We start from the raw sequence: 24,871 nt of genomic DNA, 5'->3' as shown, positions 1-24,871 counted from the left end.
GGAGTAATACAGTGCATGACCACTGAAATGTGTTGTGGTCGCCGCCTTTAATGTTCGTTTAAATATTTAAGTTTGATTTTATAGGTATTCAGGAAGGATCTCATCAGTGCCATGAAAATTCCAGATTCCCATCATGTGAACCCGGATGAATACTATCTCTTGGCTGATCAATGGAAACAGGAGTGGGAAAAGGGAGTACAGGTTCCAGCCAGTCCAGAAACAATTCCAAGTTCATCTGTCAGGTAAAGGATGTTTTGCAAAATAAATGCATCTTTCCACTTGATTATTGCCAAATGTTAAAATACATCTTAGAACATCGTTATCATTCTTTTTATAAGTAACCCCTGTGATATAGGGGTTGGGGGAGGGATCAGGGGTGTATTGAATTCTGAGAAAGAAGCTTATTTAGCATTTATCTATATCTGCAGGCATCAAGAAATGGGCATTGAAAAATATTTTTTTTCTTTTTTCACTAAGTTGCATTAGAGCAAATTTTGTTCTGTATTTCTATTTTTTTTGAGAAATAACTTGTGAATTGTTTAAGGGCCAACTTCTGCTAAATGGCCGTATGTTGGGGTTGCTTATTTACTGTCTATTTCCTTTGATAACTCTATTAAATTCTTTATCCATTCTGTTGAGTAAGTATTCAGCAACTTGCAGGTTAACAACTGAGAGGATTAGAAATTGGGGATGATGATAATAATGCATTGCTTGTTTCAAGAAATCTGCTCCACTGTTCATTGAGATTACAGCTAATGGTGGCCACATTTTTTACCCAATTTTTATAAGCCTTGGCTCCAGTGTAGTGCAAAAAATAATCTTTTAGCTTCTGCTTGAAATATCTTCACTGACTAAGCAACCATTGGCGCTGAGAATTTCGAAAATTCATAACCATTTTGAGAGAGGAAAAAAATCTATGCACATTCCCAATGTAAATAAGTGATTCAAATTCTGTAACTATTCTCATATAGTACAGATACTTTAAAGAGGACAAAAATATCCTTTCTGCCTTTAATTGCCTGGTAGAGATTGATTTTATATTGTGGAGAGTTGGTGCAGAATTCCATACAGTTTTTTTCCCATTTTTGTTCTCATTCAGAGTTAATGGAATTGCAAAGAAAATGAGCAGATTGCCTGCAGAATGTGGCACAGGAAGATCTAAATCTTTTGTGCTATGTTTTTTGGTGTGAAGTTTAAATGAATTGACAATACTTTCATTGAGTTAATTGTAGTCCTGCATTTGTCTTCTGCGTTTGGCTGTTTTAGGGTTATTTTAGAAAAAGTGAAGGACATTTTATTTACTAAGCCACGGAAGTATATTCGATGCTCCAGCACAGAGTCCACAGATCCTGGATATGTTAATATGTTGGAACTTGCAGATAGCGTATGCCGCTATGACTTGGATGATATGGACATTTACTGGTTGCAAGCAGCAAATGAAGAACTGAGAGAAATGGGTAAGTCAAGATTATTTTGTGCAATATTCCAAATGCTCTTTACTAAATAAGCAATAATCTGTGTGAATAATCCAGCATTTAATTGGAATGATTTGTGGCAAATCAAGCGAAATTTAATTTGAAAATTGAAGTTATTAATTTGTCCCAAGATTGCAGGATGTGGTATTGTGATATTTTAAAGCTACATTGCATCTAATTTTGTGTATAGTAGTGTTGATGGTCAATCTTTTTATTCAATTAAGCATGATCTACAGAAAGCCTTGCAACAGAATATAAATTCACTCATGGGAGATAAATAAAAATAGCTTTTTGTTTATTTTGCAGTTGATGCTCTGTACTCATTGCAAGGTTTGTGCTTTTTTAAATATATAATATGATTCAATAGAGCATGGCAGTACCTTGAAAAACGTATCAGCAGTCAAGGAAAGATCATTATCGTACCCACTTGAGTTTTGGTATTTGGCTTGAGTGAGGAAAATGAGGAACTGGGTTTAAAGCACATTCTTTCCCTTCAAACTGGAACCAGTGTCATTTAGTTAACTTCACTGTAGAGATAGATTTTGGTGGCTGATGAGGCAATTACATATTAAAACATTTGAAGTATTTTGAAAACCAAAAAGCATTGCTGTTCACATAAGAGTTTAAAATTGTAAGTTTTAAGTGGTTTCTTGTTGCAGAATAAACTGGAAAAAACTGAACTGAATGATGAATTAGGGTTTTGTAAAAAAAAACAAACAAACAAACTTAACTTTTTTATTCAGGCTGTAGCTTGATTCCTGAAAACACTATGGAGAGAACTATAGAAGCACTGGAACGTCATTGCTATGAAAATATGAACCATGCCATAGAGACTGAGGAAGGGCTTGGGATCGAGTATGATGAAGATGTTATCTGTGACGTATGTCGTTCTCCTGATAGTGAAGAAGGAAATGAGATGGTCTTCTGTGACAGGTGTAATATCTGTGTCCATCAAGTAAGAGATGTATTTAATCAAAGTATAAATGAATAATTCAAATTCCAGTGACTTTGTCATTGTCAAAGAGCAAAACAGTACAGAAAAATCATATTTGCTAAACTAATGTAAAATATCTACCTTGTGTTTAAATAATACTGATTTAAAGGTTTGATGTTTAGAGTGAAATCCATATAAAATGTTTAGCTTTGTATCTAAAAGAATGTAGACTTTATATTGTACCGTTGGCTAAATGATATAGTTGCATGGTTAGCTGTGAGTAATGAATAAAGAGATCAGTTTCATACAAAAAGGTTTCAGAAATACAATAAATAGATAATTTAAAACAACACATGCAAAACGCTGGAGGAATTCAACAGTTCAGGCAGCGTGTGTGGATATGACCTGACTTGCCAAGTTCCTTCAGCTTTTGTCAAAACCTAATTAATTTACTTCAATGAATTAAGTTTGCTACTCTCGTCTGGTATGCAAGTCTAATTCCAATTCCACATTATCCTGACCACTTTTAAAACTGCTTTTGCCATGCGCTGGTAAACTGTTTACTTAGATTGGACTAATCATGGTGACCAAGGTTGAGCAATAAATGCTGGGTTAGCTAGTAATGCCAACAACCCAGAAATAAAGAAAAATACATATAAATCCACCTCCAGGATCTTACAGTGGGAACTTGAAACTTTTATCAACAAACATGCAATAGGCCGAAGATTCCGGAAATCCAGAGAAGCGCGCACACGCGCGCGCGCACACACACACACACACACACACACACACACACACACTCACACTCACTCTGCTGGAGGAACTCAGCAGGTCAAGCAGCATCTGTGGAAAAGAATAAGCAGTCAATGTTTTGGGACCCTTTTGGACTAAGAAGGAAGGGGGAAGATGCCAGAGTGAAAAGATGTGGGCGGGAGGGGAAGAGACTAGCTGGTAGGTGATAGGTGAAGCCAGGTGAGTGGGAAAGGTCAAGGTCTGGAGAAGAAAGCATCTAATAGAGGAGAGTGGACCATAGGAGAAAAAGGATGGTGGGGGGGTGGGGGAACCCAGGGGGAAGTAATAGAGAAGAGGTGAAAGATCAGAGTAGGGAACAAGAGGAGGGGAGAAATATGTTCACCAGAAGGAGAAATCTGTATTCATACCATCATAATGGAGGGTACCCAGACAGAATATAAGATGTTGCTCCTCCACGCTGAGCATGGCCTCATCTTGGCATGAGAAGCATGGGTTGACACATTAGAACAGGAATGGGAGTTGGAATTAAAATGTTTGATTACCTACTTCTCTGTGTCCCATGGTCCACTCTCCTCTCCTGTCAGATTATTTCTGATTTGCTTCAGTTCTGTGTACAGGCTAAGGTTAGTAAGTCGTGGGCATGCTATGTTGGCATGGGAAGCGTGGCGATGCTTGTAGGCTGCCCCCAGCACATCCTTGGACTGTGGTGTTTATGGACGCAAACAATGCATTTCACTATGTTTTGATGTACATGTGAGAAATAAAGCTCATCTTTGATCGTATATAAATAATTCCTAATGAGGTTGGTGTGCTGTACATTAACTTGCCCACAGAAGGTCTTGATTCCTTGTTCCAGTGATCTTATTGCGAACAGTCAGTCACCTGTGAATTTTGCTTGTCCCTGTAATGTTTGTTTCTCTTGACTGTTCATGTTTTTTAAAAAAATCAATAAAATTAAGATCTATACAATTTATCAACAATGTCTTGGGATCAATAATCTAACTGGTGATTTAACTGCACTTGCCCTACAGTTCATTATCGGTATTGCAGGAGGTTCGGTTTTATCTGACACCTCAGTTGTTGAATTGAAGTGGTTTGGTTAATACTTGATATCTTGGGGAGAGCTAGAGCTCAGAACTATAATTACAATGTATTTTTAATGCATCTGTCCTTAATCTTTGAAATTTGGCAAGCTTCAAGCATGTTTATCTTTCAACCAATAGTAAGGCTATAACTTCCATTGTATCTTTTGATGAGTGATGTAAAGTTGGTGTTTTTGCTTGCAAGCAACACACATCAAAGTTGCTGGTGAACGCAGCAGGCCAGGCAGCATCTCTAGGAAGGGGTACAGTCAACGTTTCAGGCCGAGACCCTTCGTCAGAGATGCTGCCTGGCCTGCTGCATTCACCAGCAACTTTGATGTGTGTTGCTTGAATTTCCAGCATCTGCAGAATTCCTGTTTGCGTTTTTGCTTGCAAGTTCACTTGGAATGATTAGCTCAAATCATGAACAGGTCTGTTTTAATTTTCACGGAAGCAACAAAACTTACAATATGGAACTTTTCCTGTGTCATGCATTCATGTGACAGTGTGTTTCCTCTGAATACACTTTACAGGAAAAGTGCATTGGGCATTGAAATAAAGGGGTATCAGAATAGATGACATGCTCAGTTGAAGAGGTACTAAACATACAAGTGGGAGGAAGAGACAGGACTAGGAGTGAAATGCCAGAGATTGTGTACTTGGCAGCTAAAATCATAGCCAACATGGTTGGAATGTTTTGAATAGAGGAATATATTGGAGATCAGAATTGGCAAAGATCTTGTATTTTAAGTTGTGTATTGATGCAGTATCCAATTTATGCAAAGTTTGTTTTAATTCACTACTTTCACATTTTCCATTACATTTAGGCTTGCTATGGGATTCTAAAAGTGCCTGAAGGGAGCTGGTTGTGTCGTACTTGTGTCCTTGGAATTTATCCGCAGTGTCTTTTGTGTCCAAAGCAAGGCGGAGCAATGAAAGCCACACGTGCCGGAACCAAGTGGGCACACGTTAGCTGTGCCTTGTGGATTCCTGAGGTAAATGGAGTTTCGGAAGTGTTTTGATAGAAATCCCTTTCTGTTGTTGCCTGAAATAGCAAAAGTGATTACTTTAGAAGAGAATATGGGAAATGGACCACGTGTCACTGAAGTGCAAGTGGAGTAAGACAAAATGGTTAAATAAAGCTTGATGAAGGAGTATATTAATGCAGGATGGTTTGAAAATGAAGTATTATGACTGGTTCTGAAATAGACATTCTTTATTTCATTGAACTGGAATTTATTTGGTCTCTAAGGCTAGCAAAATGCACTCATCTAGAAATTCAGTTTTGTAGTGCAAGTTTCTAACATGTAATTAATTTCTAGTATACTGTAATATTAAATGCTTTTGTAATCATGCTGAATGTATAAGATTTGTTGTTTTTCTGCTTGTAACATACCAGCACTTGAAACATGCAGTGTGTACAGATCATTTCAATCCTTATGAAATCCCCAGTTGGTTGCTGCTTGTGAAGTTGAATTATGCAGTTAAATAACCCTTTGTGCCTAATACACAACAAAACTCTTAACAGCAAGGGCAAGTCCTAGATCTATACTATTTAAAGGGATAATCTATTGTTCGTAGGTTGATTGACCCACACAACTATTCAAAAACTGCTTCTTCACCTCTTCCACAAGATTCCTGAAATGATTCATAAACACTAACTCATATTTTGCATCATTTACTTTTATTTATTTAGGCGCTTTGAGTCACGCTGCCCCAGCAACCCCATAATCCAGATTAACCTGAGCCTAATCATGGGGCAATTTACAATGACCAGTTAATCTATCTGCTATGTCCTTGGACTGTGGGAGGAAACTGGAGCACCCGGGGGGAAAAACCCAGACATTTCACTGTGAGGACATACAGAGACTCCTTCCAGCAGGGGTCCCCAACCTTTTTTGCACCGTGGACCGGTTTAATATTGACAATATTCTTGCGGACCGGCTGACCATGGGGGGGGGGGGGGGGAGTAGGGTTGCCAATGGACAAGACTATCAATCAAATACATTGTGTTTACCCCGAGAAAGACTACCATGACCATGAAGCCTTGCACAGGCACCTGTGTGCGCATGTGTGTACGTGCCGATTTTTTTTTCTCTACAAATCATTTTTGGCCATTCTGTTCAGTGAAACTACACTGTACATACATTATTTCTACTTTATATAGGCTGTGTATTTATCATATCATTCCTGCCTTTACTATATGTTAGTGTTATTTTAGGTTTTATGTGTTATTTGGTATGATTTGGTAGGTTATTTTTTGGGTCTGGGAACGCTCAAAAATTTTTCCCATATAAATTAATGGTAATTGCTTCTTCGCTTTACACCATTTCAGCACGAAAAGTTTCATAGAAACGCTCTACCTTAGCGGGGGAAATACGGGGCAAGGGTGGTCCCATATGGGACAAACCAATTTAGCCCAATATATGGAATGTCCCAGCTAATACAGGACAGTTGGCAACCCTGGGGTGGAGGGGGTGTTAATCACGACCAGAATATAGGTGATAAATCAACTATAAGTCACTTGTAAGTGGCTAATACACTGAATTTCATTTCTAAAAGGGTTTATCTAACGAATTTAATATTAAACACAGCACATATTTTCCTCGCATGAATATAGTGATGTCAATTATAAGTCACTTATAAGTCAATTGCATCATAACATTTTAAGTAACGTTTGGATATTAAACACACAGCTCATATTTTCCCTGTATGAACATATAAAATGATTGCACCACACCAATATCACTGAATCAGAGGGAGCCCTGGGCTTGTTTCCCTGCAACAAGATGGTCCCATTGAGGGGTGAGAGGAGACAGCGATACTCGAAGGGGGTTCCTTATGTCCAGTCTATTCCGCAATTTAGTTTTCATTGCATTCATTGCCGAAAACCCTGCTTCGCAGAGATATGTTGGAAATGAAAGCAACATCAGTGCTTTCGTGGCTATCTCAGGATATTTAGCCTTGACTTTGATCCAGAATGCCGACTGAGATGTTATGTCAAACATACTTTTCAGCCCACCGTCATTTGCAAGCTCGAGGAGTTGATCTCCTTCCCACGCTGACATGGATGACGCGTGTGAAATGACCTCGTGTGCGTTCAAGTTCAACAGTGGGTGTGACAGGGAATGAGGAAAGGTGCAGCTGACTCGTATCACCAAATCATATTGTTTCCTTGCGGCCCGGTGGTTGGGGACTACTGCCTTACAGAATGGTGCCAGAATTGAACTCCAACCTGCAGAATGCCCCGAGCCGTAATAGCTGCTGCGGCATCCAAAAGTTTTTTTTTGTAATTGTACTGCTGCCCAAAAGAACCAAATTTCACAATTTCACATAATCCAAGTTGATAATGTATCTGATTATTGGAGATATGAGTTGAAGGAGAACATTAGATGACAGTATAAATAATACAGCACAGAAATGGGCCCTTTGGCTCAACTGACTGCTGCTGATGAAAACTTTTGAAAGTTTAGGGTGATGTATAGCGCTTGCTGTGTGAGACCAAGATGTGTTTATATGAGTATCTGAAATGAGAGAGTTTGGGCATTGTGAGTGGAGGAGGAATATTAATAGAACATCTTTTGATCCATCTAGACTGAGTTCCCAACTTATGCCATGAACCAATACCATTAAGCAAGAGGGTCCATGGATCCCAAGTTGGGAACCCCTGATCTGGACAAAAAAAATACAGAAGAAATTTTGTAATTGAGACTGGGGATGTAAAGAGGATTGGAGAGAGAATCTTTGGTCATCCCTGATCCACTGGTCAGTGGCTTTGGCTGTTGTGTTATGTTCCTTGGCACACTCTTCTGTTTTTTTTAAAAAAAAAAAAAAAGAGAGCTCTGTCTATCAGCATGATTTAGGGATCTCTTCCATTCTGCTATTGCATTCAGTGAATGAGCTTGCTCTCTCTGCAAGAGGGGTATTTGGTTGGAATGTTAAAAAGCTATAAACATGTAAGGTTGTAGCATATAAACTTGTGTTGTAAACATATAAACTTGTGTTGTAGGAATAGAGAGTGTGTGATATGATTTATTGCTGTTTCTATAAATCTTGATTATAATTGAGATTTTTTTTTTTGAACTTGGAACATCTGGTACCAAGTCCTTTGGTATTGCTATAGGCATTGATCTGTCTGACCACCACCTGACAGTGGTGTGTTGAAACTTTTTGAAGGTGTCCATCTTCTCCCCAGGGTTCTCCCAGTTTTTGATACCTGTCCCCCAAGCCTCTGAATATATCCCAACCTCCACAGTGATTTCTAGACTGAACGCCTTCCACACATTCCCCCTCTTTCACCCCCCCCCACATTTTTTTTTTTTTTTTTTTTTTTTTAAGAAGAAGGTACAGATGTTCTTGTGGGAGGATGAGCTGCCAAAGGTCATGGTCCAGATTGGTACTCATGACGTGGGTAGGATGGGTGATGAAATCCTACAATGTGTGCTCAGGGAGTTGGGCGCTAAGTTAAAGGACAGGATCTCTAGGGTTGTGATTTCAGGATTGCTACCCATGCCACACACTAGTGAGGACAGACCTTGGAAGATTATATTGCTTTACACGTGGCTAAGGAATTGGCCCAGGAGGGAAGGCTTCTGATGTTTGGATCATTGGGCTCTCTTCCAGGGAAGATGGGACCTGTATAGAAGGGATGGTTTTTACGTGAACTGGAGGGGTATTAGTATCCACAGAAAGGTTTGCGAATGCTGCACGGGGGTGGGGGGGGGGGAAGCTGTTGTTAAACTAGAATTGCATATGGATGAAAACCAGTGTGCCAGAATGGATAGTGGAGTGGTTGTGGAGAAAGATGTTGTTAAGCCTACACACAAAGTCAGGAATTGAAACGTGGAGCATGTTGGACTAATGTTCTGAGTTGTACATATTTAAATGCGAAGAGTATTGTAGGAAAGGTGGATGAGCTTGGTATGGAATAACAAGTGAAATTATGACATTGTAGCCATTAATGAGACTTGGTTGCTGAAGGGGCAGGACAGATAGCTCAATGTTCCAGGGGTTCCTGTTTTAGAAGCGATAGAGCTGGAAGGATTGAAGGGGGAGTGGTGGCATTACTAGTGAAGGAAAATGTCACAGCATTGCTCTGTCATGACAGATTGGAGAGTTCTTCTAGTGAGGCTTTATGGGTAGAAGACCATAGGACAATTAGACATGGGAGCAGAAATAGGCCATTCAGCCCATCGGGTCTGCTCCACCATGGCTGATCCTGGATCCCACGCTACCTCATATACCTATCCTTTTGCCATAACTTTTGATGCCCTGACCGATCATGAAACGATCATCTTCCGCTTTAAATATACCCACGGACTTGGCCTCCACCACAGTTTGTGGCAGAGCATTCCATAGGTTTACTATTCTCTGGCTGTGAGGAAACCTCTATGCAAGGTCAGCACACAGAATGCTGCTGGACCAGACAATATTCCTGGCAGAGTACTCAGAGGATGTGCAGACCAGCTGGCAGATGTTCTCACTGACATCCTCAACATCTCCCTGGGCAGTGCCGCCATTCCAACGTGCTTCAAGGCCGCCACCATCGTCCCTGGGCTGAAGAAATCTTCCTGCCTCGATGACTACTATCCTGTTGCTCTCACATCCATCATCATGAAATGTTTCGAGAGGCTTGTCATAAAGCACATAAAGACCCTGCTGCCCCCCTCACTGGACCCCCTGCAGTTCACATGTCGTCCCAACCGCTGAGCAGATGACGCCATTGCCACCACCCTCCACCTGGCCCTCACCCACCTGGACAAAAAAGACATATACGTTCGAATGCTGTTCATAGACTTCAGTTCAGCATTCAACACAATCATTCCTCGGCACCTGATTGGAAAGCTGAAACTGCTGGGCCTGAGCACCTCCCTCTGCAACTGATTCCTAGACTTCCTGACTGGGAGACCTCAGTCAGTCCAGATGGGGAGCAGCATCTCCAACACCATCATACTGAGCATGGGGGCCCCCCAGAGCTGTGTGCTCAGTCCACTGCTGTTCACTCTGCTGACCCATGACTGTGCAGCAACACACAGCTTGAATCACATCATCAAGTTTGCCGATCACACGACAGTGGTGGGTCTCATCAGCAAGAATACAAGAAGTCAGCATACAGAGAGGAGGTGTGGCGGCTAACGGACTGGTGCAGGGCCAACAAACTGTCTCTGAATGTGAACAAAACAAAAGAGATGGTGGTTGACTTCAGGAGAGCATGGAGTGACCACCCTCCACTGGACATTGGTGGCTCCTCTGTTGAGATCGTTAAGAGCACCAAATTTCTTGGGGGGTGTTCACCTGGCGGAGAATCTCACCTGGTCCCTCAACACCAGCTCCATAATTCCTTGAAGGTGATGTCACAGATAGATAAGGTTGTAAAGAAAACTTTTGGCACATTGGCCTTCATAAATTCATGTACTGAGTACAGGAGTTTGGATGTTGAAATTGTAGAAGGCATTGGTGAGGCCTAATCTAGTGTATTGTATCCAGTTTTGGTTACCTTCCTACAGGAAATGTGTAGTGAGGAGAAGATGGCGGTGCGACGCAGCACGCACGGCCTCTCCGTGAAATTATATCATATTTGTTAAATAGGGGTCGTGCACAATCTGATTTGATGGAGACAGTCGTGAGAAGCACAGAGGAACATCCGGAGAAACTTCTGAAATGCCTGGTTCGCTGCCGCTGCTACTGTGCAATTGAGAATCTCCGGAGGGGAAGGCCCCAAATCCTTGGCTTTGCCTGTTGCTGGCGGCCGGGGCTGGGGTTGAAGCACTTGGCAGAGATGGTGCTTGGTGTTGGAGGGCTGGTCGGAGGCTCGAAGTTTTCGGACGGACTGAGAGTCCTACTGTGGTCGGGTGCTTCCAGGATGCTGCATCGGCAAGTTTGCGGCGCTGGAAGCTCATGGCAGGGAGAGTTTTTCTTCCTTCTTCTGTCTACGTGAGATGTTGGGACTTTTGAGAGACTGAGACTTTTTTTTTTTAACTGTGCCCATGGTTGTCTTCTATCAAATTACTGTATTGCTTGCACTGTTGTAACTATGTTATAATTATGTTTTTTTTGTCAGATTTTTTAGTCTTGGTCTGTCTTGTGTTTCTGTGATATCACATTGGAGGAATATTGTATCATTTCTTAATGCATGCATTACTAAATGACAAAGGACTGCATGTCCTCATAATCTAATGTAAATAAGATTGAAAGAGTACAAAGAAAAATTACGAGGATATTGCTGGGACTTGCGGACTCGAGTTGGAGGTAAAGATTGAATGGGTTAGGACTTTATTTCCTAGAATATAGAAGATTGAGGGGAAATTTGATAGCGGTATGGATAGGGTAAGTGCAAGCAGGCTTTTTCCAGTGAAGTTGGTAAGACTACACCTCAAGGTCATGGATTAAGAGTGACAGGTGAAATGTTTGAGGGGAACATGGAGAAGTCCATCACTAAGAAAGTCATGAGTGTGGACCATGCTGCCAGTGCTAGTGGTGGATGCAGGGTCAATTTCAACATTTAAGTGAAATTTGGATAGCTTCATGGATGGGTGTGGTGTGGAGTGCTATGCTCCAGGTTCAGGTCGATGGGACAGATTAATGGTTTGACCCAGACTAGTTGAGGTTAAAGGCCTGTTTCTGTGCTGTAATGTTCTATGACTCTATGAAATCAGTTGCAGAGTCATCAGTTGCAGACTGTTAGTACAGTCCCCTGACAAGTGTTCACACGTGTCAATCCCGAAGCTACTTTGAGCTGCTAATTTCTGCTCAGTTTTCAGCAAGGGTTATGAATCTTTCAGTTATTTTGTACTTGCAGGGATCCCTGTAAAGTGCTGAATGTAAGCAGGAAAATCAGGTATGAAGGGTATAAAGCAGACTGAGTCTCTCTTACTGTGGCTTTTTAGCTCTTGATGGGCTAATAAATTTCTAGATCGCTGTTATGCATTTCATTCTCCTAATCCATTGTTGTTACTCCAGCTTGGTTAGCCTTTCAGAAGGGCTAATTAAACAATAGAAAAAGAATACACCTCCTGCCTTTCTCTGCTGGCCCTAATTTCCTAACATTGAAAAGCCTGGACTTATTCCTCTCACAAATGGGTTGAATTCTGAAGAGAAGTTTCCGTCCTATTTGAAACTGAATCGTAGTTATGTTAAACACTACCCATTTAGGATGAAAGATTTGATTGACCCTTTTGGGTACTTTGCAGATTTTTAAAAATCGTGCTGATGTGCTGGAAGCACTCACTTCAGCTCGTATTTTAAACAGCTGCAGAAGGAGGAAACTGCTGATATGGCAAATTTGTGATTAATGGTGCTGTTGTGAGATTTGACTATCGAGAGAGAAAGTTAACCAAGTTGTGATTATTTTAATGATTATGAATTTGTACTTGAGAGTATTCTTGCACTTTTGAAAAATACAAAGCATCAAGTTGTGCATGAGGGTAATATTTAATCATTTGTGAATGATAAGTATAATGTGATTATGGAAGCAATTCTGTCGTGTTTCACCTAATGGAATATCAGATATGCTGTTATTGACTCTTAACTATTTTGTTAGAAGTTCTGTTGTATTTAAGATGCCTCCTTACTGAGAATTAGTACAATCCCCTGACAAGTGTTCACACGTGTCAATCCCGAAGAGACTTTGAGCTGCTAATTATTTTCAAGAGCTATTAAGCTGCTCCAGTTAAGAGACTAACATGCTGATCTGCATACATGAATTCAGTTTGATCCCTAGCAAATCATTATTAGCCATGTGATGGTGATCTTAATTTCAAACTGAAAAATTATGTAACTTCCTTTTAACATGGTTATAGGTCAGTATTGCCTGCCCAGAAAGAATGGAACCAATTACTAAGGTGTCTCACATTCCTCCAAGCCGATGGTCGTTAGTCTGTAACCTTTGCAAATTGAAGACTGGTGCTTGTATTCAGGTATGCTCCTTTTATTAAACTGGGTGAATAACAGATATGATTGCTTCTAGGTGAAATGAGACTTCCTTTCTGCCCTTGTATGCTTATATTTGAATATACTCTCAAAGGCCACTTTATTAAGTACACCTAAAGAACTTGATGCGATCTTTTGTTTTTGTAGTCCATCCACTTCAAGGTTCAGTGTATTGTGCATTCTCTTCTGTACACTGCTGTTGCAATGTGTGGTTATTTGAGTTACTGTTGCCTTCCTGATGCCTTGAACCAGTCTGGCTGTTCTCCTCTTACCTCTCATTAGCTAGGCTTTTTTGCCCTAGGACTGCCACTCACTGGATGTTGTTTTTTTTTTTGTTTCTTGCACCATTCTCTGTAAATTCTGGAGACTGTTGTGTGTGAAAATCCCAGGAGATCAGCAGTTTCTGAGATGCTCAAACCACCCCGTCTGGCACCAACAATCATTTCACGGTCAAAGTCACTTGGATCACATTTCTTCCCCTTTCTGATGTTTGTCTAAACAATAACTTATCTGTGTCTGCATGCCTGTAGATACCTTATTGATTCCAAGGAAATTTCAGTGTTACAGTACCATTACAAGTGCACAGATATACAAATATTAGTCGAAAATTTAGAATTTGTGCAGAGTTGCTGCCATATGATTGGCTGGTCAGAAACCTGCATTAATGATCAAGTGCGCCTAATAAAGTGGCCAGTGAGTGTACATATCAAACAATTGTAACATTGACGAAATCGTTGTTGTCAGTTGTCTTTGATGCTCAGAGAAGAGAGCAAGGCATTCTAGGAGACAATAGGCTGCGTGTATTTAAATCCTGCTTTTGTTTTTCGGCAGAGGAGTAGATACTTTTGAATAAATCATAATGTATTTGGGTAATTCAGTAAAGTTGCGGCCACTGAGTTGCTTTAGAGTACTTGGCAGACGAGACCCTACTTGTTCTACTATCAGCTGTTCATTTTTAAATGTAGTATAATTTGTTTTCCAGCCAGCTGCAATAGAAATAATGAGAAGTCACAATATGCTTTGCAGTTCTCAAGATTTCCTTAGCCTGTTCATAAAATGTTAACATTGTGGAACGTAGTGCATTAAAATTCCTGTACTGTAACTTTGCACAGAATGTATATACAGGGATTTGTAGACTCAAACGTACTTGATGGAGATTCACACTAGATCCTATTAAATACTAGCAGCACAAGAAAGATACGGCATAAACACAAGATTCTGCAGATGTTGGAAATCCAGAGCTGCAAACAAAAAATGTTGGATGAACTCAGCAGGTCAGGCAGCATCTGTGGAGAGGTTGATGTTTCAGGCTGAGACCCTTCATCAGGATTGGAAAGGAAGGTGGGTTGGGGGGTGGTAGAAGCCAGAATAAGGTGGTGGGGGGGAAGGGAAGGAGTACAAGCTGGTGGGTGATAAGTGGGAAGGTACATGGCTGGGGGAGGAGGGATGAAGTGGTAAGCTGATAGGTGATAAGGTTGAAAATGTAAAAGGCTGCAAAAGAGAAATCTGATATGAGAGGAAAGCGGACCATGGGCAAAAGTGAATGGTGCCAGAGGCAGGTGAGGAGAGGGGAAGAGGTGAGAGAGGAACCGACATGGGTATGGAAAAGAGAGAAGGGGAGGCAATAGGTATTGCCAGAAGTTAGAGAAATCAACTTTTATTCTGTCGGGTTGGAGGCTTTCCAGACAGAATGAGGTGTTGCTTCTCCAACCAGAGAGTGGCCTTATCGTTAATGTTGGAAGTTGCCTTCTCTTTTACAGTAACAATTTAATATTTTTTGAGGTAATGACAACAATAAATAAAAAAGCCAGAGGGTACAGCCTCTGAATGGAAGGACGTCCCTTTAGGACAGAAGTTTATTGCCACAGGCAGTTGAGAATATTTAAAGTGAAGGTTGACAGGTTATTGACTATTAAGGGCGTCTAATGTTACACGGAGAAGGTGGGGAAAATGGGATAATAAATCAGACGTAATGGAATAGCGGAACAGGGTCGGGCTCAGTGACCTAGTTCTGCTTTTATAATACTGTGCAAAAGTCTTTTACGTTTAAAAAAAAAACAACGGAAGGCAAAGTGCTTTCAAAAATAATGAATTGAAAAGTTCCCAAATATCAAAAAATAGCACCTTAAGAGCTATAAACAGTTTTTTTTAAAAACACAATCAAATTAATATTTGGTCTGGTCTTTAAAACTGCATCAATTCTTGGGTACACTCTCCTGCAGTTTTATAAGAAAATCAGCTGGTAGGTTGTTCCAAGCATTTTGGGGAACTTGTCACAGTTCTGCCAACTTTGAAGCTGTCTGAGACTACCTGCAGAGACAGAAGCAAACGAGAAAGCTCATGTTGAGATCAGGGGTCTAGAGGCCGTACCATCTGAAACCATACAAAAAATCTGGGGTGTCTAAGACTTTTGCACAGTACTGTATATCTTGTGGATTAACATTGGCACATGGAATTGGAAAACAAATATTGTTTCACCTGAATACTCAATAGGTAAATGTATTTATCACATTCTTTAATTTTTTTTTCATGTTTTAATCCTCAGTGCTCAGTGAAGAGCTGCATCACAGCCTTTCACGTAACTTGTGCTTTTGAACACAGTCTGGAGATGAAGACAATCCTGGATGATGGTGATGAGGTGAAGTTCAAGTCCTACTGCCTCAAACATAGTAAGAACAGGCAGAGTCAAGAAGATGACTCTGAGCCAAGTGCGAAGATCAGTGAGCAAAAACAGAAGCAAAGTGAAACAGAGAAGAAAGGCCTGCGTGCGCAGAAGCTTCAGGAGCTGGAGGAAGAATTTTATACCTTAGTGAGGGTTACCGATGTAGCCAGTGAACTGCATTTCTCTGAGCAGGTGGTGGAATTTATTTTTGAGTATTGGAAACTGAAAAGGAAAAGCAACTTCAGTAAACCATTACTACCTCCAAAGGAAGATGAAGAAAATTGCTTGGGCCAGCAAAAGGAGGACAGAATTCATTCCAGAATGAAGATGTTCATGCATCTACGCCAAGACTTAGAAAGGGTTTGGATTCATGCTTTTTTTAAAATCTTTTCTGTAATAAAAGCTAATAATTTGCTTTATGAATTCTAAGAAAATGCTTGAACTGATGTTCCTATCCATTCCCTTTAGGTGAGGAATCTTTGTTACATGGTCAGCAGAAGAGAGAAATTGAAATTGTCACAAAGTAAAGTGCAAGAACAACTTTTCAATTTGCATATTCAAGTTATGAATCAGCATGCTGCTGCAGGTAAATATATATCGTTACTTGTGCATTCTCATCCTTACTGATTGCTGTTGCAATTCAGAGATTTGTGTTGCTTAGGATAAAATTGTAGGCTAGGCAGTGTATAAAGTATTTGTAGTAAAATTTGGAGAGCAAATTCCAAGTTCCAGAGCACAAAGCCAAAATTCTGCAATTGCTGGAAATTGGAGTTGAAAACTAAAAATACACAACAGTTAAAGCAGTATTTGTGTGGCGAGAAAAGCTAGTTGTCATTTTAGTGTTATCTGGACTGGGGGAAAATATATGAAATGGGAGGGTGGGGTAGAAGAGATGGATATCATTTTTTTAAGATTGATTTTTGAGGAAAATTGAGGATTATAGAGATTACACAGCTAGATTTTCATTTTTTTTTAAAAAGAAGTACCTTAAACTAACATGAAATCATTGCACAAATCCTATATGGAATTTACTATATTAAGGTACTGTGAGTGGGTTGTTGTCACAGGTGAGGTTGATGGTACTTTCTTTCATCACAATAACTGGTGATTCTTTCTCAGGTTTTAAATACAACATTTTAAAGAATTATTTTCATCCATACTTCAGATGCATCTGTGTCTCAATTATTGCAAAATGCTGGCTCAAAACAATTTTGTTTCATATATTGTCACACTCTGTATTATGCGTTCTCCTATTTATTGTTATCTTTAACTTTCTGTGAGCTATGAATGTTTCATCTTCTGTTTACAAATTTATTTAACTTTAATTTTGAATTTTCCAGTTTTTTTAAATAGCATTTCCTTCTGTCAGCCATTGCATCTATTGAAATTTGCTTCATTGTCTGCAAAGAATTGACATTCACTGTTTTAACAGTTTGTTCTATTGACATAATGTATATATAATTAACAAATTTTTATATTTGAGCTAACTTTGGGTTTTAAAAAAAAGTACTAGTCAAAGACAGAGTGGTGGTTTTTTTTTATAGAGGGCTTGGAGTAAATTTTGATGATCTTGTATCGTGGTGGTGAATTTGAGGAATCCATTGCCACAGTTGGCAGTAGGGGCCAAGTCATTGGCTATATTTAAAGCGGAGGTTGATAGGTTCTTGATTAGGAAGGGCATCAAAGGTTACAGGGAGAAGGCAGGAATTTGGGGCTGAAAGTGATAGTAAATCAGCCATGATATGGTGGAGCAGACTTGATGGGCCAAATGGCCAAATTCTGCTCCCATGTCTTATGGTCTTGTGGTAGCTTGGTAGCTCCAACCTGCTTGTTTGTTAAATCGGGCAACTGAGCTATTTTGGCCAGGTCTCTTAATGTTTCATTAGTTCCTAGACAACTGCAAATGGGCACAAAGTTGAAGAAATTTACCCCACATTAGCTCTAAGTTGATGCTTGTACATTGGGACTGTTAAGTCATTGCAGATAAGGCTGGTCAATGAAACATTTTCACAACTTCTGGGATCCTTAGCCCCTGGTATAAACAAAGTTTGAGACCATGTGTTTTATTGGAATCTGGCTTTTGGGAAGCAAATTATAGAACTGAATTCTTGATCTTGCAGTCCACCTCACCTTGGCCCTTTCACTTTATATGTTTACCTGCACTTTGCTTTCTCCATAGTTGCAACACTATGTTCTACATTGTTTCATTTCACTACAATGAAGTATGGCATGAACTGAGTTGGTGGCTTGCAAGGAAAAGCTTTTCACTGTATCTCGGTACATGTGATGATAAACCAAAATCTTTACAACGACAATGCACGCAGAACAGAATTGGTTGAAATGTAGTGATGGCTGTTACCAAAGATGTTGACACCACAAATAAGAAGTAAAGCAGTTTTATGCAGTGCCTTAAGTTCTTTATTCATAAATTTTCATATAGACAAGTGTCAGTATTGTACCCCTTTTTTTTTTTAAAAAAAGGTTAACATCTATGCTTGCAGTTGCAACTTTTTTCTATTCCTGTTCCTGTCCCTGTCAACCAACACCACTTGTAGCCTAGCTAGCAAATGACTTTGTCACAATTCTTTAACGTCACCTTTATCTTGGGGAGTTGAACAAGAGCTGATGTTCTTCTCCCTTTTCGCATCTGGTACCATCTCATGATGGTGTGACTAGTAGTGATAATGCAATCACTTTAGTCAACCCAAGAGGTTGCTCTATTGGGGAGAGGGTGGGGGGGGGGGTCTCTATTTGCTTGTAGAGGCAGATAAGGATCCACTTTTTCTGGTGCAATGTGGGCAAGAGTAACTAGTGCCTTTTGGTTCGGGGTTGGGTCTTTTAGTGGTTTAGTCTCTCCTTTTGCAACTGCTGTTTATTGTCTGCCGCACAGCAGAGGTCAGTCTCATGTAGCACATGCCCCTCTGGAACAGATTTCCTCCAGGTGATTCTTTGAGTGCAATATCTTACCTGTTTTTAGATGCAATGTTAAATTTTTTTCAGGTTGATTCTGATGTTGTCTTTGAAGTATTTTCTTTGCCCACCAGTAGCTCGCTAACCTTCCTTAACTGGGAGTAAAGGTTGACCAAAAGTACTTGGAGTATATTGTATTAGTCCATTTTGTATTGGATACTATTATGCAGCATTTGTATATACTGAATGCTGTAATCTTTTAATACTGAGGTCGTTTTTGGTGCATACTTGCATTTTGGCTTTGTAATAGATAAATAGAAATCCAGAGTTGATTGAATATTAATTTATTTCTACTGTGTTTCTTGGTCATTAATATTTTGCTGTTTTCTGTGTTTTGGGAGGAAGGCACGGGGTGGATTTACTTTGTGAAACCAGTTTCAAGTTTCAATGCACTTTCTTATTTTAAGGGTTGCCTTTGCCATTCCCGCGGGAAGGACTGATGTTCCATGACCCTCCAAGAATCACGATAAAGTTAAAAGCAACGCCAAAATCTTCACGAAGTGTCAACAGTAGTTCCGCTGCTGCTGTCAATGGTCCACTGTCCCTCAATGTTGAAAGTAGCTTGTACAGTAAAAACAATTTGGCAATGCCACAAGGCTCCAGAACTAGTGAAAAGAAGTTACAGTCTCATCACTGGCATAAACACGAGGAAAGAAGCAATGGACTATTATTGACAGGTATCCACCACAAACAGGATCTTCAAGCAGGTAATTCTTTACTGTCCACTGAATGTCATGTGGAGCAGACATCTGGTAAGCCATCAGCACTTCATATACCACTACGTGGACAATCATCTAATTCCAACGGAAAGACTCGAGACAGCAATAATCCAGATTTGCATAAATCAAATGGCTTATCGGGCAGGTCGGGCATTGTAATTCAGAGAGACTGTTCTAGTCAAACCTATGATAAAGTGACAACTCTTACAAATCATTTTGCCAATCAGGGTACTTTCAGAAAATCAAAATTGGGAGAATTTGGCCAGTCTTGTAAAGATAGATTGGACAATTTAGTGAGGACTTCGGAAGATTTCCGAAACTGTGAAAAGCCTATACGGAGGTCGTCCGCTAAGGATCGCCTGTGGAGCAAGCAGCTTTCTGAGCATCAGGCGAAGGCGGCCTATCAGGACAATGATGGGTATTGCCCCGATGTTGAGTTGAGCGACTCAGAGACAGAAACTGACATTAGACAAGAAAGGACCAGGCTAAGGAAAAGAAACTCTGATGAAGAAAGTCCAGGCCAAGACTATGGGAGAGATTCTCGGTCACATCAGCATAACAAGGAGAGCAGAACCAAGTTAAACATGCTTTGTCACATCAGTTCAGTGCAGAGGTGATCAATACTTGAATGAGGATTTTGTGCTATATGTAATTGAGCCAATACTATTCCACTTTTTTTTAAATGCTCTCCATGGGAAGGGAATTTTGAACTAACTGCAAATTGCACTCAAGAATGACCTGGCCCATGAACAGAAGAATGACAACATGTTTTTATCAAAGATTTTAAAGATGCAAGTTTTCTTTAATTGAATGCCTTGTAGTGCTCTGGGGCATTTTAATTAAACTATTAAGGAACCTCTTAATTTTTTTTCCTGACTAGCATTGTTTTATGTGCAGCATGTTTTCAGACACAACAGGCTGTACTGAAAGTTTTTGATAATCTTGTTGGGGGAAAAATGATTCTGCTAATAATTGCTTCCAAAAAAAAAGTGTAAAGGTTTTCCCAAACTGAAAGCACTTGGCTTAGTGTCTTGCAATTGGAAATTGCATAGAAAGTATGTTTTTCATGAAAGGTTTTGCATTGCCATCTAATCTTTAGTTATTGTGCTGTATAAAGTCTTTCACTGCTGTTTCTTCTTTGAATAAGCTGATTTTTCTCATTCATCTCCTACATCCTAGGCCTCTTCCACTGAGGTACAATGGTATTTCAACACCCTCTCCTCATTGAGTTGTTCTGGCCAGCTTTGAACTCGCCTAATCTTTTTGCTAGTTACAAGCAATTACAATTTTAAGCCTCCACAACTTAAAAACACCTTGTGCTCTCATTAAAATCTTCTGCCAAGGTTAAGTTGCCATGCTTCAATTGTCTCAGACTAACCAAGTAGTTGCAATTAATTGCTTCCTTGTCTAAGAAATCTCTAAGATGAGAGGGTGGAAGTGAAAGCGTTGATTTTTTTCTCCCCTCCCCCATGGAAAGGAAGCAGACATCTTTTAAATTACGGGATAAGATTTGGGATGTCCTTGCTTTGGAGAGTATTATGGCAATTCATTACATCTGTATCACATCCGACCTAGCACAATGGTCGTGCACGTAATTCCTGCTGCCATGTTTTTTTAACTACATGAAACATTACCTCAAATTTGCAGCTTTTTTCAGTGTTGGCTCTTGGATTTTATAATCATGTGATTTACTAGTATGTTCACAGCTTTTTGTCATGTTCATGTACTAAATCTTTTTTTAAAAACACTTTATCATGGAGAATATGTCTTGCCTTGCCTGCTTGCAACTGTAACCAGGGAAAACAAGATTTTTTTTTAGCACCATGTTCCTCTGTCATCAGTATTTGTATTGGATTTGTACAACCAAAAGTTCAAAGTTTACCAAAAACAGTACGCGATGGGAGAGCCCAGTAATAAATCCATTTAATAGTCTTAATATTGATGTTGGGAAATGCTAATTTAGTTTTTCTATTTAAGCACTAAACTACACTGAATTTGCACAAGCTATTTAATTCAGAAATAATAAATCTTTCTCCTTTCCTCCTTCCTCCCTTTTCAACAGCCACTGTTGTTGTTTTTGCCGTGTAGAGTGACATATTTAAATTTGAAAAGGCAATTTCTCGTCACAGGTTCACCCCATTTTGACGTTGTGACTGAATTGTTTCAGTCATAGCATCATAAGTTGTCGCAGGAGTATGCCAAATGGTCCCTTGTCCTGCAAATTGCTCAGCAGGACCTTAACTTCACTTGCCCACTTAACTCCCTTGATCCCAATATCCTTTGGCTTCTTTAACGTCCACAAAATCTCAACATTTTAGCATGCATGATGACTGAGATCCATAGCCCTCTGGGATAAAGAACTCTAGTGTATTTAACCCTCTGATTGAAGAAATAATTCCTTTGTTACTGATCCTTTATCCTTGGATTCTGCTTCCATATTCAAAGCTCTCATCCTGAGGAAACAACTAGTTAACTTTTATCCCATCAGTTTCAATGACCTTGACTCATTTTCCCGAACTCTGTCAGTGAAAGGTCATTCTTATTTACCTCCCATGTGTGACAGTGCCCTCATAACAAGAATCAGTAGTGACAGCACTGCCCTGCAATGGGCATGTCCTCCCAGATCAAAACAAATCAAACCCCGTGGCCTCACCAAAAGCCCTATAATAATTTAGAAAAAATTCACTTTTATACTTGTACTCTAACCCACTTTCTGTTTAGGCCAGCTTGCATTTCTAATTTCTGTCAATACTTGCATGTTTTAACTCCATAAGACTTGAAAAAATTAGGACATTTGGCTTACTGAGTCTGCCTTGTCATTCAGTCATGGCTAATTCATCATCCCTCTCAACCCTATTCTCCTGCCTTCTCCCTCCAACCTTTAACAACTTATTAATCAAGAACCTAGCAATCTCCGTTTTAAGTATATCCAATAATTTGGCCTCCACAGTCATCTGAGGCAATGAATTCAACAGATTCACCATCCTCTAGCTAAAGAAATTAATCCTCACCTGCCTTTCTATTGAGGCTGAGCCCTTTGGTCTGAGACTCTTTCACTATTTGAAACATCCTCTGTGTTCTCCACCTATGCCTTGAAACTAATGAATGTTGAAATGAGATTTGCCCCTCATTTTCTAAACTTCAGTGCGTATAGGTGCAGAGCCATCAAACACCAGAGCCAGCAACTATCTTTCTTAGTTGATTCTCAGATCATTCTTGTGAACTTCTTCTGGATCCGCTCAAATGCCAGCACATCTTTTCTTAGATATGGGGTCTAAAACTGCCCACCATACACCAAATTTGATACGATCAATGCCTTTTGAAGTCTCAAGTTTTTCATTTCAAATCTCACTGTACACAAATTAGTTTATATCTATTGTGACAAAAATCATTAACCTGTCAAAATTACATTCCATCTGTCCTCACTTTGCCCTGTTACTCATCCAGACTATATCCTTTTGGAGATTGAATCATCTTCAGTTTACTTTCCAATCTGTCTTTGTATTGTCAAGAAACGTGAATATATAACACCCTGCCCTTCATTTTAGTCATTAATGTAAGTTTATATATAGCACTAATCCTTGTGACACACCGCACCTCAATAGTTAAAGTATCAAGCTTGAAAATGACCCATTTATTCCTACTGTTTTCAGTCTAATCATTTGCCTATATGAATATTTTACTCCCAAGCCCATGATCTCTTATTTCATTTAACAGCCCTTTGGCAAATTATCAAAAACTTTTTGAACATCCAGATTAATATTCACTGTTTCCCATGTTAGCTATATTCTCAAAAAAATCTGTTGGGTCTACCAATTTCTTTTACATAATATTGTTGACTCTGCCAAGATCATTGATTTTCCAAGTGCCCTCGGACCATATTCTTAATAATGGATTTCCACTGTTTTCTCAACAACTATGCCAGATCTACTGATCTGTAATACTTTATTTCCTCTTTTTGACTGTTTAAAAATCTAGAGTATTTTGGAAATGAATAGTTAATCCTGATGTTATCTCTGCAGTCACCTTTTTAAAAAAAATTCTGATATGTAGACCTTTGGGTTAAGGGGGTTGGGGGGAGTCAGTTTTTAATTGCCTTAATTTCACCAGTGCTTTCCTTTTATTTATTAATCTTAATGCAAATGACTTTTACATCTCTAACCCTTATTAGACCTGTAGTTCTCCACAATCATAGTGTTTTCTTTGTGTCTTCTGCTGCAAAGATAATATAAATAATTAATATCTCAGCCTTTTCCATATTTTTATAATTTCTCCCATTTTTCTGTAAGGATCTATTTTAATACTTTACTGTGCTCAAACTTTTTAAAATCTTTTCATTGCTGTTTAGTTTTCTTTTTCCAGGGGTAGAAATCATTGCTGGAACTAAAGAATTGTTAAACAGCTCCCTTCATGTCTTCCCCACTTGATACCTAGCTTATCATTGCACCTGTGTGTTTGATAGTGAATTTGACTTTGACTTTAAAACAGTTCCTCTTCAAATAAATTTTCTTCGTAAACCAATCTGTTCATTTTAAATTTCATATGCTGAGATTTTTTTAAAATTCCAGAGCTGTGATTCATATGCAAAATGTCATAGATTAAAGAAGCAGTAGTTTTTATATATAGCAGATTTTAGATGCTCTCAGTAGCAGAAGCAGTTGTATAATTTTTTTTGCTTCCTCTGGTGAATAATATGCATGGAACGTTTTGTGGTGCTACCATAATAAATACTGCAAGTTAAACACCATAGAGCTATTGGTGCTGTCTTTTGCCTTCAAATGAGGCTACTTATTTTTGAAGAGAATCTTTCATCCTTCTCTAGAAATGGAGTACTGTAAAATGTTAGCACAAGTCATTCTAAATAATTGAAGAAATGAAAGAAACTGGGCTGTCCTCAATGTGTATGATGGTTCATGTGTTCAGATTCACTGTTCTCTTTAAAGTATGAATCTTTGTTACCTGAATTTTGTGTTTATGTACTTCAATTGTTTTATATATTGAAAATTCTGGAGTTTTGTCACTGACATTTTTTCCAGGACATTCTCTTTTACAGGTAGTTTTCTGATTAAAAATAGCAAAAACAATGCACAAAATGCTCTTTAGTTCTTTTGTGTATTCTAGGCATGCTTGCACTGCACTTATTAAATTTAAACACCGAAGCAACACTAAAATCTGAGGAGTGTCTGGTTGGCTTTGGTTTAACCATTTTCAAGTGATTCAGATTTAGCATCAGGTTTAGTATCACTGGCACATGTCATGAAATTTGTTGTTTTGTGAAAGCAGTACAGTGCAATGCATAAAATACAAGCTGCAATGAGAAAGAAGTGAGATATTGTTCACGGTCCATT

The 24,871-nt window shown here is 39.3% G+C and overlaps 1 protein-coding gene across 1 annotated transcript in view; it reads left to right on the top strand.

Moving 5' to 3' along the window:
* The window catches only part of jade3 (jade family PHD finger 3), a 51,130-nt gene extending 26,524 nt beyond the window's left edge, over positions 1–24,606 (top strand). The window contains exons 5-12 of the mRNA XM_072262707.1: positions 85–242; positions 1,267–1,457; positions 2,219–2,430; positions 5,072–5,239; positions 13,043–13,159; positions 15,718–16,194; positions 16,303–16,420; positions 19,212–24,606. Coding sequence (XP_072118808.1) covers positions 85–242; positions 1,267–1,457; positions 2,219–2,430; positions 5,072–5,239; positions 13,043–13,159; positions 15,718–16,194; positions 16,303–16,420; positions 19,212–20,140 — 2,370 coding nt within the window. The 3' untranslated portion in view covers positions 20,141–24,606. The remainder of the gene's footprint in view (positions 1–84; positions 243–1,266; positions 1,458–2,218; positions 2,431–5,071; positions 5,240–13,042; positions 13,160–15,717; positions 16,195–16,302; positions 16,421–19,211) is intronic.
* Positions 24,607–24,871: the final 265 nt, after the last annotated feature.

Source organism: Mobula birostris, chromosome 7 (genome assembly GCF_030028105.1).
Source record: "Mobula birostris isolate sMobBir1 chromosome 7, sMobBir1.hap1, whole genome shotgun sequence".
Lineage (NCBI taxonomy): Eukaryota > Metazoa > Chordata > Chondrichthyes > Myliobatiformes > Myliobatidae > Mobula > Mobula birostris.
The sequence above is the reverse complement of the archived record's forward strand: the minus strand, read 5'-3'. Positions and strand labels throughout refer to the sequence as shown.